At 38.5% G+C, this 19,469-nt stretch overlaps 3 protein-coding genes across 4 annotated transcripts in view; 1 reads left to right on the forward strand and 2 right to left on the reverse strand.

Annotated features, from left to right (window-relative positions):
- wwc1 (WW and C2 domain containing 1) overlaps positions 1 to 19,469 on the reverse strand; it is a 449,056-nt gene that overhangs the window by 260,096 nt on the left and 169,491 nt on the right. The gene's annotated exons all lie outside the window — the stretch shown is intronic.
- mrpl22 (mitochondrial ribosomal protein L22) lies at positions 5,311 to 14,642 on the reverse strand. Its single transcript, NM_001122621.1, is given in 7 exon segments — positions 5,311 to 5,590; positions 9,631 to 9,700; positions 11,017 to 11,094; positions 11,187 to 11,252; positions 14,141 to 14,276; positions 14,465 to 14,507; positions 14,605 to 14,642. Coding segments are annotated over 7 exon segments (630 nt in total). The 5' UTR covers positions 14,633 to 14,642; the 3' UTR covers positions 5,311 to 5,381.
- The window catches only part of gemin5 (gem (nuclear organelle) associated protein 5), a 43,495-nt gene continuing 39,162 nt past the window's right edge, over positions 15,137 to 19,469 (forward strand). For both annotated transcript variants that reach the window (XM_001339844.9, XM_009295614.5), the window contains exons 1-4: positions 15,137 to 15,378; positions 15,451 to 15,605; positions 17,670 to 17,851; positions 17,938 to 18,089. In XM_001339844.9, coding sequence (XP_001339880.5) covers positions 15,237 to 15,378; positions 15,451 to 15,605; positions 17,670 to 17,851; positions 17,938 to 18,089 — 631 coding nt within the window. In that variant the 5' untranslated portion in view covers positions 15,137 to 15,236. The remainder of the gene's footprint in view (positions 15,379 to 15,450; positions 15,606 to 17,669; positions 17,852 to 17,937; positions 18,090 to 19,469) is intronic.

Consider the following 19,469-nt stretch of genomic DNA (forward strand, 5'->3'; position numbering starts at 1 on the left):
TATGTCTAATAAAGTCAAGTTTTGAGCCAATTTAATTAGTTTTTTTTTTTTTTTTTTTTTTGGTAAAAGAGAAACTGGGTAGACAATACAAGGAAGTAAATATGAAATAAGTATTAATAGAAACCGCTTGATTTTTTTTTTTACAGTGTAGTTAAAACAATAATGAATTAAATTGTGCTTTGCTTTATTATATGATTTAACACATAAGTGTATTAAAATGACAAGTAAGCATACATCTTTCCATAAGAATTGTTATTTTTTTACTAACGTGTACAAGATGAAGGCCTGGTTTTGGAAAAGTGGAACATTTTTTTTTTTTTTTACCATTAGATTCGAGCCCAGTCAGGATGCTGTTTACTGGGTCTCAGCTGATAGATGGGGGAAATGTGCAAAGCAACACCATTCCCTCAAATTATAAGCCATTAAGGAGCTGCTTCAATTTCACCCTCCTAATTTAATGAGGGGGACTAATGACACTGCAGAATAGGATAGAGGACTCTGTCTGGTTCAGATACAACAACTGGAGCTGGAAGTGTTTAAAGTAATTTGGCATTGAACATGTTGGGTGAATTAAATCCACTATCTTTAAATAAAAATATATATATATTGCGCTACCCCTGCAGATGAAATCAGGATTCAAACACCATGGGATCAATAGAGAAAATGCCTTTTCACCCTCAGATTTAGCACATTTTATTTACAACTCTAATGTGAATAGAAAATAATACAATTTTAATGACAAAAAAGTATTAGCATTTTGTTTTATTGCTGTAATAAAAGCTGCTTCAGACATTTGTTTAAAACCGGATGAAACTCCATATGGACATGATAATTTTCCAGAAAACATTTACAATAGAGATACAAAAGCAAAACAACAACCTACAATTTTGTAATTATTTAGCCCTGTTTTGTTCGTCATATTGGAAATAAGATTCAGGTCCTAATAGGAATAAGAACAGTTACATATTTTCTGAATCACAGTATAAAAAACTTAGATTCAAGAGTTCACACTTAACTGCTGATTGATTATAAAGCTTGTTTGGCATGCTGTCCGAGGAGATAGCCCTGAGCTCATAAGATCCTCAAGCCCAGGGCTCCCTCCCGTTTGCAAGGCGAGAGGGGAGTTTGAGCTCAGGTAGATCTCAAGAACTCTCCTGCTGTAGGGATTCTTCAAAACGAAGATGGCTGTTATATGGAACTTAGGGTATTTATAGTGGCTTAGGAATCGTCTGATTGGTGAATCATAAATTGAATAATGCGGGACCAGCCACAAGAAATCATAAGTATGTGATCCTCTCGAAATTAGAGTCCTGACCTAAACCTAATTGAAATTCTCTGTATTTTCCTTGCCGACAAAGTTATGGCTAAGAATTCTACTGCAGCCAAGGAAGGAGATTAGAAGAACAGTAGATCAAGATCGAACAGATCTGTGTTTAGAGATTGTGATGTCCTGTGGCTTCAGATGTGCTGGAATCATTCAAAGCAAGTGCATTCCGATTCATTTTTGACTGTCGTAATCTAGAAAACTTTTAGGTGTTACCTTTCTTCAAGCTAAAATTATTGCTGTTCTCTAATTTCAACCACTGTGTTTCCACAAAAGAAGGGTATTTTGTAAAGCAAATTTTGTTCCACTGGCATGGTATAGCCAACATTCAAAATTCTTTATAACAATGCAACAGTGACTAATTAACTTAACTTTTGAATTCTGCAATCATTTTCTTTTAAATGCACAAGCAAGTAAAACAATAACATTCTATATGAATATTCCAAAAACATCACAGCACTGGGCGAGGCAGTGGCGCAGTAGGTAGTGCTGTCGCCTCATAGCAAGAGGGTCGCTGGTTCGAACCTCGGCTCAGTTGCCGTTTCTGTGTGGAGTTTGCATGTTCTCCCTGCCTTTGCGTGGGTTTCCTCCGGGTGCTCCGGTTTCCCCCACAGTCCAAAGACATGCGGTACAGGTGAATTGGGTAGGCTAAATTGTCCGTAGTGTATGAGTGTGTGTGTCAATGTGTGTGTGGATGTTTCCCAGAGATGGGTTGCGGCTGGAAGGGTGTAAGGATCCAAAATATCAGACCATAAGAACTGTTATGGAATTTCATGAGACAAGATGCAATGTTCCAATAGATTTTCTAATCTGAGAAGTGATGAAGAAACCAACTGTTCCACTGTTCTATTCAAATCACTGTTGACAATGCAATCACAGGCTGGAGAAACAGAGCTACTCAACAGCAGGGGGTAATGCGAAGAAGTCACCCTTCTCCTTCCACTTAAACCCCCCTTCTTGACCCTTATGTTACCTTCTGATTAGAGCACATTTCACATAAAATGTTCAAGGTTTAACATGGTGTATCTTGCAGCACTATATTCATGTTTGGTATCATTTTAAATGTCTCAGTGTGATTGGTAAAGTGGTCTTAATTTTACAGTAATATTTTACTGGTATATGTTGATTTGGTTTTTGACTTCTATAAGATCTTGATAAGATGCTCTCCCTCCTAAGAGATGGTTATGTCCTCAAATTGACCAGGTTAGGGTTTCTGTGACACTTCTATTGTCTTGAATTTATGGCTGTTTGTTTTGACTTGAGTATATAAGGTAAGATGTGCTTTAGGACGGGGGGAGATCTTGTAAAAAGACACCCCATTGCAGCATCTCTGAGACTTATGCTGCAATGTATTCTTGTGGTCAGATATGCATCTCTTAACTCTTTGATTTATCTTTGATAAATGGATGTTGTATTGTTACAGTCTCATCTCTGAATTGGCTTCCTGATGATTTATTATGTAATTGGCAGAATACAATTTTACCTGACAAATAAAATGTTAAGTTTTGATTAATTCTGGAGTTTTGCGAATTCATTGTATCCAGTAGATTATGTGGAGTCTCGTTACTCTTATCGTACGGCATAATCGAAATTGAGTAATTTGGCGCATTTGATTATTCATAGCCATTGCGTGCCGATAACATGTAGACCTTTTAATCATTCGACCACTGGGAATAGCAAGTTGCACGGGCTTGGCTAAAATCTGTTTATTTAGGAAATTAGGTGAGCGTTAATGCAACCAGCCTATCTAAATATTAGTTAATCCTGCATCCTCTGACTATTTTCAGAGTGCCGACATATTGTCCGTGAGAAGAAACGCAAACCCGGGGCGTGGAACTTTGAGCGACGTAGGTCCCTAATGAACGTACAATTAGAATATCGGACCTCAGAAAATATCAAAAATCATAAATGATGAATGTGATCCGTTCTTACAATTAGAAATATAATCTAAATTTTAGGATCATTTAAATTGGAGTCAGATTGAATTCGGAGCTAATAAATTAATATAAATAAATTCTAATAAATAATAAAATTCTTTTCATAAGCACTAGAAAAGGCTTACATGCATTAAAACTTCGACCATGCTGTTAGTTTCGTCATTGAGCTAATAGATGGACTCCTACAAGGGCATCCGCTGCGTAAAAACTTGCTGGATAAGTTGGCAGTTCATTCTGCTGTGGTGACCTCAGATTAATAAAGTGACTAAGCCGACAAGAAAATGAATGAATGAATGAATGAATATCACAGCACAAGAGACTACCGACGCATAAATGTAGAGATAATTATCCCGGACGAGCCCCCGTTAAATGTTACAAAATCTGGGTTTGATTTCAAAAAATAAATTGCAAAAGTACAGCTTGTACAAGTGGTTAAAATAGAGTTTTTTTTTCTTAAGAAAAGAAAAAACAGCAACAAGGTTAGACTTTACAATCAGCTATGAGCAAACAAAGGAGGAATGCCCAATTAAACGCTGTCATGCCTATAAATGCAGGAGACTTAATTGTCAGTGAGGGCAGTGACTTCACATAGGTTAATGACAACAGACAGCTGCCCAGACGTATAGCAATCCAGAGGGGTTGAGGCTAGGATACAACTAAAACTAATTTTAGTGCCAATGGGTTACCAACCTGAAGTAAATCAACATTAATATGATTTAACGGCTTGTCATTTTTGATCAGGTAGCCTTGTTACCAAACTGATGTGGTATGGCTGGTGTGAGGTGATGATGCATCGTCATCAACTTCCAGAGCCAAAATGATACCAATGATTTCAAAGTGGTGTAGTTTTGAACAAAATCCAGTGAACCAAAGTTTGACTTCAGTTAATTTTGGCAGTTCAAAACAGTTGAAGGGAGTTCATTTTGACTTTGTAAACACCATTGCAAACATCCCAAGTCTCCCGAAAGTTTAGGGAGTCTCCCGCAAATGGATAAAGACTTCCGGATGCCCGCAAACGAATGATAATCTCCCGGAAGTCACGCGACTCCTGCCCAGTCCTTAAATGGTCTCCACTGCATTCCTTTCTAGTTCTTCAGGTATGTCGGATATGTCAGATATGTCGCATGCATTGTCTAAATATAGGCTAGAGTTTATGAAAGATTTTTTTTTTGTTTTGTTGTTTTTATTATTACAGCTCACATCACAGTTTTTAAATTGTGTATTATTACATGTTTTTAAACGTAAGTGCTTCTATTTATATTAGTGAGACTTTGGTATAATGCAGATATGGGTAACGGGCGGTCAAATGAGAAGTTTGGGGGACGTGGTTGATTTGACGTAAAAGCGTATGGTTGGAGGCTTGTTTCTGCGGCTCCTTCTGGTAGTCCCTTCTGCGCATGCCCAGGCTACAATTTCAGCAGTGTTTTGCGACAGTTTGTGCCCGTCGTGAGGCATTTTGCCTTCAAAACGTTCAATGGGTAAAGGCACAATTGCGTCATCCATACTATTTACAATCAGTGGAGTAAACCCGTTTACTTAATTTTTATAATAATGCATGCAATTCATTTACTTAATAATTTTAAGTCAACGTTATTACAAGCTACAATGGATTTACTTGCTTTTTAAAGTGTACTTGATGCTTTTAAGGCTAACCTAGCTTCAATTTTGATTAAAATATTTTTTAATCGGTTGCGTATTTAGCCGTGAATATACCCCTGTAATGCATACTGCAGTCCTTATTTGTCTGGCTTTCTCAGATATCTCACCTGTTCACCAAAAAATACTAATTTTATCCCTGGCAATGTCTGACACCGGCGCATACATATTGTAATAGACGTGCCAGGCACATAAGCTTGACAGGTATAACAACAGTAACTAAGAAGGGCGGGGCTTAGTGAAGGGTCAATTTGGCAAATTATTTTATAACTGTGGTTTGTTCAGTACCATCAAAAAAAAATTGCTTAAGGGGGCTAATAATATTGACCTTACAGTTAAGCTGTAAGTGATCTCACTTCAAATTAAATAAGTACAGGACAGAGCATGATTAAATAAGTGGTGTGATTTTTTTTATTTTTTTATTTACAAGAACACTTTAACAATACATCAAGTGCTACTTTAAACTACAGCGAGTAAATAATCGTTCGGTTCTTCAGTTGCTCCACGTACTCTTTGGCCTGGTCGAATCCGGTCTTGGTCTGCATTTGTGGCGGGACCCCCTCAACGAGCTTCACAAAATAATGGCAGTACACTTTTTCCATGATGCCATACATACCACGTCCATGATAGCGAATCCGCTTCAGGTACTTTCCCTTGCCAGAGTACGACTCAGCTGTTGAAGTCAGAAAAAAGAATTGTTAGAATAGTTTAGCATGGAGTCCAATATTTCCAGATTACACTCTAAGGAAAATAAAGCATTATATCAGCAAAATGAAACACAAATAATCTTGCATTATAGTACAACATAACACACTGGGTTGAAACCCAATTAATTAATAAAACCTTTTAATTAAACGTTTAGTTTGAGTCTTTATCGAAAAACATCAATACTTTTTTCCCTTTAACAAAATGTTTTTTTTTCTGAGATAAAAACTAACTACCTGTCGAAAAATTGAATTGTTAATTATTTCTGGCGTACAGGAATGTGTAAGTTCTATGGGCTTTTGTTGAAAGATGAAAGATTCTTATGAAAGCACCTTTTGTTTAAAAAAATAATAATAAATAGAAGTTTGCATAACAGACTTAAAATATGAGGTTTAAAGCCAATTAGTCAATAAAGCCTTTAAACGAAATAATGTTTAATTTTGTCAGGGTTCTGCCACTCTGGTCTTGTAAATTCTTGTTTTGGTGGCAGAGCTCTGACACTAGCTCAGTCTCGTTCTGTTTCTGTCATTGTGTGTCTCTGTGTGTGCGCGCGCTGTTGTGGGTGTACACAGAGTGTGCGGCTGCGCAGTCTTTGTGTGCCTCAGACGCGCACGCTCTTGTACTCGTGTTTGTGTTTTCGTCTGTCTGCAGCGTGGAGTTTCATTCCCAGCGTCTCAGTCCAGTTGGTTTCGGTTTTGGTCGGCGCTGGGATGAAACATGCATGCTGCGTGTGTGAGCGCCTGGTGAGTGTTGTCATTCATCGTGTGCTTGCGTCTGTCAAAGCACGTGGCTATGTGTTTACATTGTGGTCACGTGCTTTTGTCTTGTGCTTCAGTGTTGTGTTTGTGTTGTCATGAACATGCGGTTAATGAGTTCTCTCATTGGCTGCATGTTCTTGTCCTGTTTTATGTGAGCGCATGGCTTGTGTTGTCACTCTGTGTCATGCGCTCTCCCGTCTATTGTCTTGTCCCACCCTCCTTGTTAACCCATTATTAGTTAATTGTGTTCACCTGTTTGTGTTAATTTTCTACAGTTTATAAACCCCTCACATTTGCTGTCCTGTGCCAGTTCGTCATCACATGTTGTTTGAACCCTTGTCCTGTCGTGTTTCCAGTCCTGTTCCTTACCAGCCAGCCCAGTGAAGTTTGTTTGTGTATGTATTTGTTTTGTTAATGTTTTCCCCCTCGGGGTAGTTTATTTTGCATTTTATTTTATGTTTATTATTTAATAAATTCCCCATTTTCCTGCACTTGAGTCCTCGCTCCTTTTTCCCCATTTCCCCATCCACAACCCTGACAAATATAGGTCTTTATCCAACAAATCATTTAACCAACAGCAAAACAATCAATACTTTTTCCCCAACAAAATGTTTTTTTCTGGTTTCTGCGTCAAAACCAAGTGTGCTGCAATCCTACGTTTGAGTGAAGGTTTCGGCCGTTAGATCGCCCCCTGGGGGCTGGCTGCAGTACAAGTCATAAAGCCCGCCTCCTCCGTGTTAATGAAGGAGACTTGAGCCCAAATAAAAAAAAATATTACACTTGCAATAAAATGTCCCGAAAGATAGTTCTGGTCGATTAAGGCACTGGTTATTGTGCTGAAATAGGTGCAGATCTTCATTTTTGTAAACAGTTTGTTTTTAGCAGTAATTTAATGCTGGGTGTGTCATCGTGATTGACAGCTGTGATTGACAGTTTCTCAAAGCGCGGCGTCTGAGCTTCGGCAGGAGACTGAAGTAGACTGAAATGTTATTATTCGATTTCTGTGTTATTTTACCATGACAAAATGAGTTCAGCAGTAAACTATAGTTTCTGACATACATGATCCTGGTGGAACACTGTTTATTCGCTAAGTTCAGGGCTTTTTTCGGGCTTTATTAGTTTGCTGATACACGCCTAGCCACCCAGATAGCAAAACAAAGTTCCGGCTAGATTCTCGCCTGCCGGAGACTTATCTCTTAGAGCTCAGACTGACTAATGTTACCTCTGCTGGACCTACTCCGGATGCCTGGACTCACTGCCCGATTCCAGTCCGAGTCAATCGAGCCAGATGCGGCGGCCGAGCGAGCCGGCGCTGCCGCATGCGAGCCGGAATCAGCCCGCGACGCCGCGAGTAAGTTATGCGCTGCGGCCTGGAGCTGGCGCGATTGAATATATAAAACCCTCATATTTGTTAACGTTATTACATCCATTTGTGTTGATATGACAGCAAACGCATGCTGAGAAGTTCGGGGGGCGTAGTTGATTTTACATAAAGCGTTTGATTGGAAGCTCGACTCTGCTCATTTTCGCGGCTCCTCCTCTGGCTCCATCAGACAATCCTTCTGCGCATGTCTGGCTCCAATTTCAGCAGTCTTTTGCGACAGTTTGTGCCCGTCAAGCAGGCGTTTTGCCCTCAAGGCGTTCAATGGGAAAAAGGGCTGTCGCGTCGTCCATATTTTTTACAGTCATTGGTCAAAACCTTCTCCACCAATCAGATTGGCACTTTTGTTCACGTGCACAGAGCTGCTGAAGTTACAGTAAACAGCACTGGGAGGCGCTGAAGCGCAACATTGTCAATGTGAGCGCACACTGAAGAAGATGCCCAGAAGCGATATGAACATGGAGCTGTTAATTGCACTGGTGAACAATGATCATTTCTTCATCGCTGGAGCTAGAGCTGCTGCTTGAACAATCCATGCTTGTTCGAATCGCCAGTAATTTTAACAACAATGAAGAGCATAGAATCACTAGCTGCGTCCCAAATGGCACACTATAGACTCATGCACTATGTACTTATGCACTTACACACTCAACAGCATAGTATATGTATGTAGTGGCGTCCCAAATGGCACACTAATGTTTTTTTACTAAGCGAAAATTCAAACCGTTTCCCTGATGACATTTGACGGTTGCCAAATCAGTGAAATAAACGACCGAATTATCAAATAATTCCTGCCGTGAGTATTGCCGCATTCACCATCAGAAGGCGCTATAATCACTCTCGTAGGAGAATTTTGCTTTCACGATCCAAAATAAATAAAGTTATTCAACATGTGCCTCCGAAAGCTCCGCCCCTTCCGCTACGTAGGCAAACCTGCGGTCGTTGAGTGCGTGAAGTGTCCATCATTACACACTTCATTTTAGCGGCTGAATGAGTGCATCATCCAGGTAATTAAAGTGCACTTATTATTTTTAAAGTTTTCAGTGTGAACACACTACTTACACTATTTATACTACAAAATGGCGGAGAATAGTGCATAAGTATGCGATTTGGGACGCAGCGACTGACTCTAAGCTCTTTGACAACAATCATGTCAACTTTGTCTTCTTCTGTCACAGGCGGGTGTCAAAAGCTTAAAGTTGTGTTGCGCCACCTAACGTCAAGGAGTGATTTTGCATACTCTTCTGCTTGACACCAGTAAAAATCGCTTGGGTTTGAATGTGGAAAAATGTTGCAAAAAACTGTTTTGCCTATTCTTTTCACTACGTGGGAAGAGCGTCACATCACTTTCCCGTGTTTGTTGCAAATTATGCGACATCACACGGACGGAGGAGCTTGGCCAGATGAGCCCCAACCTGAACCAGTCATGTGGCTTGAGCACACCGTTCTTAATATTAGGAGAAATATAAATATATTTATACTTTTTTGGAGTCAAACACTTTGAACAACGCTTGAACAAAATTTAAGACCTTGTAAAACGCGATTAAGACATTTTAATAGGGATGCACTGATCCTGATACTTGGATATCAGTCCGATATTGCATATTTTTACTGGATCGGGTATCAGCCAGCTGGTACCGATCCAAATCCAATCTTGCGCATGTGCTATATTCTGTGTTCATAAGCCAACTAAGCCATGAAGGTAGCCTATTATTAGGCACTAGAAAGTTGTTGCCCCACTATATTCCAAATGTTCTGAAACCATTCTACAGTTTAACGTGAAGTACAGATGAATATTAAACTCATGTTCACTTCACTATTGTAAAGACAATAAAAAATACTAATGTGGATGTAATTTTTGCAACTTACCAATATATAGATTTGACTTGTATTCCACATTGTGATTCCTGACTGCCATGTCCTGAGCTTCCAAAAGAACCTGACACAAACAAATAAATGCAAAAATAACTTACTGTAACTTCTAAACCAGACTTAAGTGTGGCACAGCTAAACATTTATCCACTTTTACAAAAGGCACACTAAAATTCTCCAATAGTTAGAATGTAAAAATGTGAATGTGAAGTGCTTTGAAATGTTTGATGCAAACTCATCTGAAACACGAGGAGAGATAGAGTATCCCCTCCCTTTTTTAAAAACAGCCAAAAGCATTTAATTTTCAATCACAGCTCAGCCAGTGTGAGTGGCTGAGCTCAAGCTCATCAAATGAAAAGCATCCTGAAGGGGTGGGGCATTTTAGATACTAAAGAGCATTTGATTGGTCAGAGGATTTGATGTCTTTATGTGAAAAGAAAAAAGTTGATCCATTTAGGCGTAAGCGCCAAACTGCAAACATTGGAAGTTCAAGTTTATATTAGTTTTATGTCTTCTAAATGCAGATTGTGTTACAGTTTTGTAGCACACTAGCAAACAGACATCCTTAAAACTTACAGTACTCTCACTATCATCTAAAAAAACATTCATTTCAATTTGACAGGACCTTTAATAGTAAAAAATCTGGCTTCAACAAGAATCATCTGATGATCGATATTAATACATTTTATTTAAGGATCACATTGCAGTCCCAAAAAACCTATAAACTTAATTAAAAGAATTAAAAATTATCAGTCCTTTAAAAGCTTTAATCTTTTCCACTATCCTTCAAATGATAGGTTTGACCTATTTGACAGCAATACATCATATTTTAATATTTACAAAATCATAAAATTTAGGTAACTTAAGTGGAGGTCAGGATATATTTCATTACTACTTTGATATATTGGTCTTGAGATGATTGACGATGGAACATTAATTAATCTATATTTTAATATTTAGATCTTCATTTGGGTTAAATACGCTTTATACTTGGGCGACACGGTGGAGCAGTGGGTAGCACAATTGCGTCACAGCAAAAAGGTCGCTGGTTTGAGCCTCGGCTCTAGGCATTTCTGTGTGGAGTTTGCATGTTCTCCCCTTGTTTGAATGGGTTTTATCCAGGAGCTCTGCTTTCCCCCACAGTCCAAAGACGTGGTATAGGTGAATTGGGTGGTCTAAATTGTCTATAGTGTATATGTGTGAATGGGTGTATATGGATGTATCCCAGTGATGTGTTGCAGCTGGAAGAGCATCCGCAGCGTAAAACATATGTTGGATAAGTTGGCGGTTCATTCTGCTGTGGCGTCCCCAGATTAATAAAGGGACTAACATGAAAAGAAAATGAATGCTTTATATTTGTCAAATCAGATTTAGTTTTTTTACCTCTCTGATTATTTTAGCTCCCTTCTTGTCATTGAACTCAAGCTGAACGAGTGCCTGGTCAATGGTCATACCTCTGATCTGAAAAACAGATTGATCACATATGAGACAGGCTGCTAATTCAATCTTCACATTACCAAGTGACAGTCATTGTACAAATATTTATCACTCACCAATTTAGCCAAGTACCACATCTTGTCTTTACTGTATTTAATCTGCCGTCTGGAGTGACAGATCTCCTAAAACACACAAACAAAAACACAAGGCCATTTTATTACAATTTAACCAAGTAATCAACTTATATTTTATAAACACTTCACCTTTTTATGAAAGAGATGCATTTTACAGTGTCCCTAGAGTAGAACAGTTGAGTTTTACCATTTGTGAATCTATTCAGTCAATCTTTGGGTCTAACAGGAGTACTTTTAGATTAGCTTAGCATTGCATAGACCATTCAATCTAATTAGCAACTCACTCAAAAACTCATTGTAATGAGCGCACTCATGGCGCACTCACACTATGCTATCCGAACCGTGCCCAGGCCCATTTCCCGGATCGTTTGAGAAGTGTGAGTGTGCTGAATCAGGCTCAGGCACGGTTCACTTGGCCGGCCCTGGCATGGTTGGAAGAGGTATGCCTGAGCACGGTTCACAAGGCTTTGACGCAGTACGCTTGTATGTGAGTGCAAAACGCGCCAAAGCCCAAAACTGAAAGCGAGACGTGACTTTTAAGGGAGTTTCATATGGATTTATTAATCATTCTTACTGTTCAGTGAACGCAAACTGCCGTAGTTTATTAAAGACGCAGACACCTCACAGCACAACAGCTGCGCACCTTCAGCAAACCTCCCTATTCCTGCAGCATGAGGGTTTTATGATTGTTTATAAGCGTCAAAAGTTGTGGATCTGTTGGGCGAAATATCTGGCTGCGTGTCACCGCATCCCTAAAGCCTGGTTTATACTTCTGCGTCAAGTGACCTGCATGACCCACGGCGCATGCAACGCGCTTAGCTGTGCATTTATACTTCTGCGTGCTGTCTCTGTTGGTCTGCATTAACACTTCTGAAACGCTAGTTGGCAGTGAGGTGTAAATGTTCCTCTGTGTCGAGTTTCTTCTCTGTTGTTTTGCTTTTCCTGAACACTTCCTGGATGTACAAGTGGCTCAAACTCGCTCATTTTGAGGCAGGAACCGGCGGACGTGCAACAACTTTAACTATGAGGTAAACACAAAACAAAACTTTCCATCAGGAGCTCCTTCACGGGACTCCACACTTGTAAACAATCATAGGGCTCGCGTCCAGCTCGCGCCATTCGCGCGGCTCTCGGTCCCGCCCAGACTCGTCAGCGCTACCAAGCCGACCAATCACAGAGCTTGCGCTACGCGTCGTTGCGACATGTAGTTACAATTTTTGAGAGGTGCACGTCAGCGACGCCGACGGCCACGGCGAAGGGCTATGCGTCAGCGCCGTAGCATACGCCGTAGCATACGCCGCCGTTTGACGCAGAACTATAAATCAGCTTAAGGATAAATCACCTTAAGGACTGTTTGGCAAAATATTTGACTGCGTGTCACTGCATATCAAATGACTAAAATGAACTAGAGAAATCTCCACTGTGCTGAGCGAGAGTGCTCACTAAACAGCGCAGCATCGATGACGTAAGCGTGCCCAGGCCCGATTGTAATGCGATTGTAATGCGAGATTGTAAGCGAGCTAAGGCTTAAATCTGTTAGTGTACAGTGTTTAAAACTGTTGATTCATCTATAAAAGAGTCGACTCATAGTGCTTCAAAAGAGTCACCTTGATACCGATTCATTAGGTGTTTCGCCATGACGTACGAACGAAACCAAGTTATTCACGTGCACGCGCAAACCCGGGAGATTTCAAACCTGAGGCCCCGCCCTCTGACGCTGAAACCCAGACACACACACACACACGCCGGTAGATTGAAGTCACACTGCAGATGGATATATTAAGTCTCTACCCAAAGATGAAACCTCAGCATTATAACCAAGCAGTTGGAAACTACTGGAAACTTCTGGAAACTACATGCTACAAAGAATACTTCATCAGCGTTTGTTAAAGGAAGGATCAGTAAAGAGTAACTTACTGATGGACGTCAGGATGGATTTTTCTTCCTCCATTTCTCAAGTGTAAGTACGTGCAATTAAAGTTGCCTCGTTGACTCTAGCTTGCAAATGTATTTAGTTGTGATTTGTTACTTGTAACCGCGTGTACTGTATCAGGTTAACTGGCTATATTCTCTTATCGCGTGCAAAGTCACGTTAAAAACGCGACGCGTGCTGCTTTGTTAACGGAGCTCCGTGGACGAGAAGTAGTGTGTGTGTTTGTGTGTGTGTGCGCGTGTGCGTGTGCGTGTGCGCGCGCGCGCGCGCGCGCGTTGTCGTCCGGAGCAGGGTTAAGTGCGTGTGCGTGCGTGTGCGTGCGTGTGCGTGTGTGTGTGTGTGTGTGTGTGTGTGTGTCTGTGTCTGTGAAAAGAGCAGAGTGAGAAGCTTGGAGATCTCCTCAACTGTTTTTGGAGTTTTTGCTCAATAAAATAGTTAGTTGTCTGAATTTTCAAGTTCATATTCTGTGTTTACATTGACCCACTGGCAGCTAAACTCCACGCTTACACTCTCGAGCGTGTATGAACTGTGATTACTTTTATATTGCTGATTAGCTGTTTGGCATTTCACTCTGACTGAAGGCAGTCGACCAATCTCAACAGGCTGTCATTGGTCCAATCAGCGCAGATTAGCTTCGCGCTAAGGAGGGGTTTGGAAACAAATGAATCACTGGACGATTCATACAGGAGTCGCTGGGATAATTAGGTAAAAATAAATGCAGATTATAAGACCATGAAAGTGTTTTTTGACCTTGCATGCATATTAAACTGTTGTTGGAGACCCTTACAACCAAGATATGACCCTATTTCATGTATAATATGGGCTCTTTAAATAAAATAAAAAAGTGTGTGACTAACTTCAGCTCAATTGTTTACTCTGGCTAAATAAGAATGAAATAAATTAAGAAAGGATAATGCAGAATTCTGTTAACCTGAGTTTAAAATAACACAGGTTTCATTTTCATGAGAGAGTGACGCTGTTCTGAATGAAATGTATTACTAACTGCTGGTCTGCGTGGTTCATCTTTCTGCTGTGGTGGATACACGATCCGATTCCTCCTTTCCCAATTTTTGTTGTTTAACTCAGAGCTTGTGTGAAGACATGACACCTGGGAAAATGTAGACGAAGATCCAAGCAACCTAAAACAGACAGATCAATTGATGATGAGCTTTGCTTCCAAAGTGAACATCAGACAGCACTTCTGATACCTAGAAATGCTGTTAATTTCAGTAGTCAAGTGTGTTTTGATACACGGTTGATTGGATGAGTTGACTAGATTGCAGTCAGTGTCCTTTATGCTGCACAACAACTGCATGCGTTTTCTTACCTAGAGCGAATATGTCCACAAGCACGACCAATGGCGGCTAAACCTGTCAGGGATGTTCATATAATCGTCAGTTAAAACCAAGCAAGCCAAATTGCATGTGGAAATATAAATTATTAGAAACTATATTAGATTTGACTCACCAGTCCATGTCACCGTGGAGGCCGCCATGTTGATTAATACCGATGTCCGAATCGTTCTATTGATTCGGAACGTTTTAGTGAGTCGGTTGAACTCACGCCTCCGCTGAAAAAAACATTCAACGCTTCAGTTGCCTTCCATGACGCTTTATTATGTGAATTTGCATGCAGAAATAATGTTAAAATACATTTCTCAAACATTTCTTAGCGTGATATAAAAATACGCCAAATTATGTCAGAAACCGGTTCTTTAAAACAAAAGAATCGATTCTCAGATTTGAATCATTCTACTGATGTTACGACGCTCTGCTTTACGGCGTATGTCTCTTTTAGTGTTTACAATTTTACGTTTACTATTATCATTAAGGTTGTTCCAACTAAACTATTACAATTACAAATCAGGTCTACGAATATTTCCGTCAACATATATAACAAATACGCTGGTCTTAATCAAAGAATTGACTTACTCATAGCACGGTCCCTTCTCGCGTTCCGTAAAATGTTTTACAACACACGCAGTCGATTTTCGGCAGCCGGTGTGTTTTCGGCAGCATGAGTACATGTGAGAAGTGATTTCACTGTCACCATCCGCGAAATAATTTTTATATTTGTTTACACACTGTTTGCGGTTTATAATGCACGAAAGACATCTGCCAGCCTCTCCGAACTGGTACTGTTCCCGCTGCAGTGACATAAATAGCAAGGGAGTGTTTGGTTTTGGAGCAAAGAATACAGTGTATCTGCTGAACGTGACTGCAGCATCTCCAGCAGTCACAGGTAAGAGCTCAAGGTCTTCAATTCAGTGTTTTATTTAATGAAACCACATCTGACTAGTCTTTCTGTCCGCAGGTGAACTCGCTGGACACACTGAAAGAGTTTCTGGGTTTGCGTTTTGCCCCAATGAAGGACAGGAGCACATTTGTTGCAGCACTTCAGATGACAAGAAAGTCAAAATCTGGGACGCTGAGCAGAAAATCCTGTTGAAAGAGCACAATGTCCACCAAGTGAGTCAACGTTTTGGTTTTTATTTTCTTTTAGGTGTTGTGACTTGTTGAAAAGTTGGTCCTACTATAACATTTGTGCCATGATGAATCTTTTTGTTGTTTATTTTTTCTCTTTTACTATACATTCACCGGCCACTTTGTTAGGTAAACTTTACTAGTACTGGGTTGGATACCTTTATATCTCCCACGCCCAGGGGTGGACTTAGTGATTTGGTGGCCCTAAGCAATTCTGGGTATGGGGTTCTAACATTGAAACTCAAAGCGTTCTCTTGCTCTTTGGATTTTTTTTTTCTGTAGATTATTATTATTATTGTAAATAAACTGCATGTTAAAAAGTGTGTGTGTGTGTATATATATATATATATATATATATATATATATATATATATATATATATATATATATATATATACACTGTATACAAAAGGCATATAAAAATAATTAATTAATATCAAATGCAATACATTCACAAATAAAAAAACAAGTTATAACTAACTAATTTGCAACTGTTTAAACTAAATTATTCTTTATAATATATTTTGATATAATGTCAAAATGTAAAAATCAAAAGAGGCCAACTACAGATGAGTGTGAGGATGTGATTTTGTGCTTTTGTATTTGTACTTTATTTATTTAGGAACATTTTTCTCATTTATGCCAGTTTACTAGAATTTTTTTTGCCAATTTCTATAAAGTTGTTCTTGTGTGTGTGCGTGTGCGTGCATGTGCGTGCATGTGTACACACGTAAGAGATTGTTTTTGTTAAAATTTTTATTCATGTTCTAGACCCAGGACATTGCAGAAATGTAAACATTCCAGATTTATTATAGGTTTAACATTTCTTTTGGACAATTGAATCTAAAACAAATCGCACTCATTTTCAATGTCAGTTTTACCTAAGGGAACCTAAACAATGATTTTTTTTTTCCGCACAGATTTTCCAAACAGAATCAGATCATTAATAAATATATATATATATATATATATATATATATATATATATATATATATATATATATATATATATATGAATCATCAAACAATCTTAAAGTTGGCATGAAATAAAAATTTTGAGTTAAAGGGATATTTTACCCAAAAATTTAAATTCTATCTGTGACTTGTTTTAAAAAAGTTTGATGATGAGGAAAAACAAATACTATGGAAGTTGATGTACTGTGTCTCATTTTAAAGGCTGCATCCTCTGAAGTATGCAGACTTCAAAAGTCTTCGTCCTTCGAAGTCCATACAGTCTGAACCGAGCGTTTTGAAATGAGTGGATCTAGCCTACAGAGGACGGATCTCATCACCAGGCAACTGTAACATCTGTTGTTAATAAGCGCTGATAAAATTTGTAATGACTTTTTTTCAAAGAAATTTTAAAACTTATTTTAAGCAATCTGAAGGCAAAGCAAGGTTTATAAAAGCTGGAAATATATTTCCTTTGATCCATACATGTACACACAAACATGTAAACAGTCTATAAAATCCCTCTTTAGTAAGATGTCATACTCTTTTTTTTTTTTTTTTAAACATGTGTTTAGATATCCACGTAAAATAAACTTAATTACATTTAAACCAGAGTTGCAATGAATCTTGGGACATTCGAGGCTGTGAAGGATCCACCGGTTGTGTCCCTCATTACCTGGGAAACGAAGGACGCATTTTGAGGCTGCGTTTTAAAGTAGCCTTCCAATTTTATTAAAAAGAGATGGCCTTTGTCACGCCGCAATGATGCAGCACACTTCCAATGCATCCTTCGGAGGATGCAGCCTCTGAAATGAGACACAGCTATGGTTACAGGTTTCTAGCATTTTTCAAAATAACTTTTTTTTTTTCAACAGAAAAAAATTAAATAACTGAAGGGTGGGTTAATGCTGATTTTGGGGTGAACTATCCCTTTAAAATAAGATAAAATAATAACCTGGGTAATACATCATCATGCTTCACTATTTTATATACAAATGGTGAAAATTTGAATGCAAAATATATTAAATTCATTTATATTAAATAATCAAACAGTAAAATATAACAGCATGATCAGCAAGTGTAAATGTGTTTGAACAGAACACCATCACCGCAGTCCACTGGTCTCCAGTACAGAAGCTTCTGCTGGTCACCGGAGATGAGAAAGGCATCGTGGTTTGCTATTGGTTCAGCAGTAATGACACCCAGAGCTTCTTCCCTGAACCTCGAACCATCTTCTGCTTATCCTGCTCTCCACACGACGAAAACCTCATCGCAGTGGGGTAAACAATCATTATAGCATCATATAATGTGCAGTAATTGTCATCTGAAGAGAGGCAGGTCTCATTGTCTATGCTTTCTCCTGAAGGTATAAAGATGGAATGATAGCAGTGATCGACATCAGTAAGAAAGGAGAGGTGGTTCACCGGCTGAGAGGTCATGATGATGAGATTCACGCACTGGCATGGTGCCCTCGACCCAGAGAAGAGCCTCTTTATGGGCGATCTGAAGACAATGCAGGTAAACTAGAGTTTTTTTGCTTTCTCTGTTTTCCCCGGATGTTACAGTAGTTGCATCACTTTATTTTGGTTTGGTAGACAAAAGAGTTTTGTTAAATCATAATATGCAGGGATGTATGTTCTTTTTTTCTAACTCTCTGTAAGAAAATGAATAAATAAACACAACAGTGTAATTTACATTACTTAAATAGTTTTCATTATCATATCAAGAAATACTATTAAAGTTATATTTCAAATCAGATCATCAGAATGTTTATTTAATTAAAAACACAGGCTATATGTTTAAATTCATTTTTTTTTACACATTTTTGAATGAACTATTAGCAATAAAATTAAAAATATAATAGTTTCTAACTGGAATTTTTCATTTCAGCTGAATGCTAAGGCAATATTTTCTTTTTTGTGTAGGTTAGATTGAGTTCATACTTTTTGATTGTCCGTTTGTTGAATTTAAGTTACATTGCTTTTACATGCTAACTAATTTTCATTAAATTATAATCAGACTGGTAAGCCTGGTTTATACTCGACTAATTCGCTTGAGTGCGTGCGGTGAATGTGACGTCATCACTGTGTTTGTGGAGATTTGCTTTGGGTGCACGCGACATGATTTCGGCTGGTGGAGTGCATGATTTTTTTTTTTTAGAGACACAAGCGAACAGTTTGTGTGGCGCTGCATTTGATTTGAGTTAAATATGAAACACTTTGAAGAGATTTTGTCTGAAACAGGTACGACTATACAGACATCTTTATGATCCGAGATCATAGACATAACCAGATGATCAATAATTCTTGGCTAAAAATCGCAATAGCCGTGGGAAAGGAGGAAAGTTTTTGTTAAAAAGTTTGGAAAAACCAGAGGGATAAGTTTGTTAAAGCCAAAAGAGGCCATGGCAAAAGTGGAGACCCAGGTACACAATTATAGAAGTATGTTTTTCCACCAGTCATAGGAATAACACTGATTTATATGTTACAATTTAGAATTTATAACAATTTATTAGTTACAAAACTATAATTAAGGAACAAATTATTTCTTTACAGTATACTGATGGCCTGTTTTTCTAGGCTGTATTAATGATAATGGTCAGGAATGTTGGACCATTATTGCCTTTTTAGCATAAGAAGAGGACAGAAACTAGGCAGACAGAGCTAAATAAAAAAAAAAAATCAGTATTTTTTTTTAGTAAGTGTACATTTTTTGCTTTTATTCTTGTCTTAATGAAAATATATTTTTGTAGAGTAACTCATGTTCTGTTGTCATTAATATTTTAATAAACTTTAATAGATAAAACTGTTCGAGATATGAACAAAAGCAAGTGATGCATTTAGGGTTTGAATACATTTTTTTAATGGTTAAAACATCCTTATAATCATTAAAATAATT

Source organism: Danio rerio, chromosome 21 (assembly GCF_049306965.1).
Source record: "Danio rerio strain Tuebingen ecotype United States chromosome 21, GRCz12tu, whole genome shotgun sequence".
NCBI classification, from domain to species: domain Eukaryota; kingdom Metazoa; phylum Chordata; class Actinopteri; order Cypriniformes; family Danionidae; genus Danio; species Danio rerio.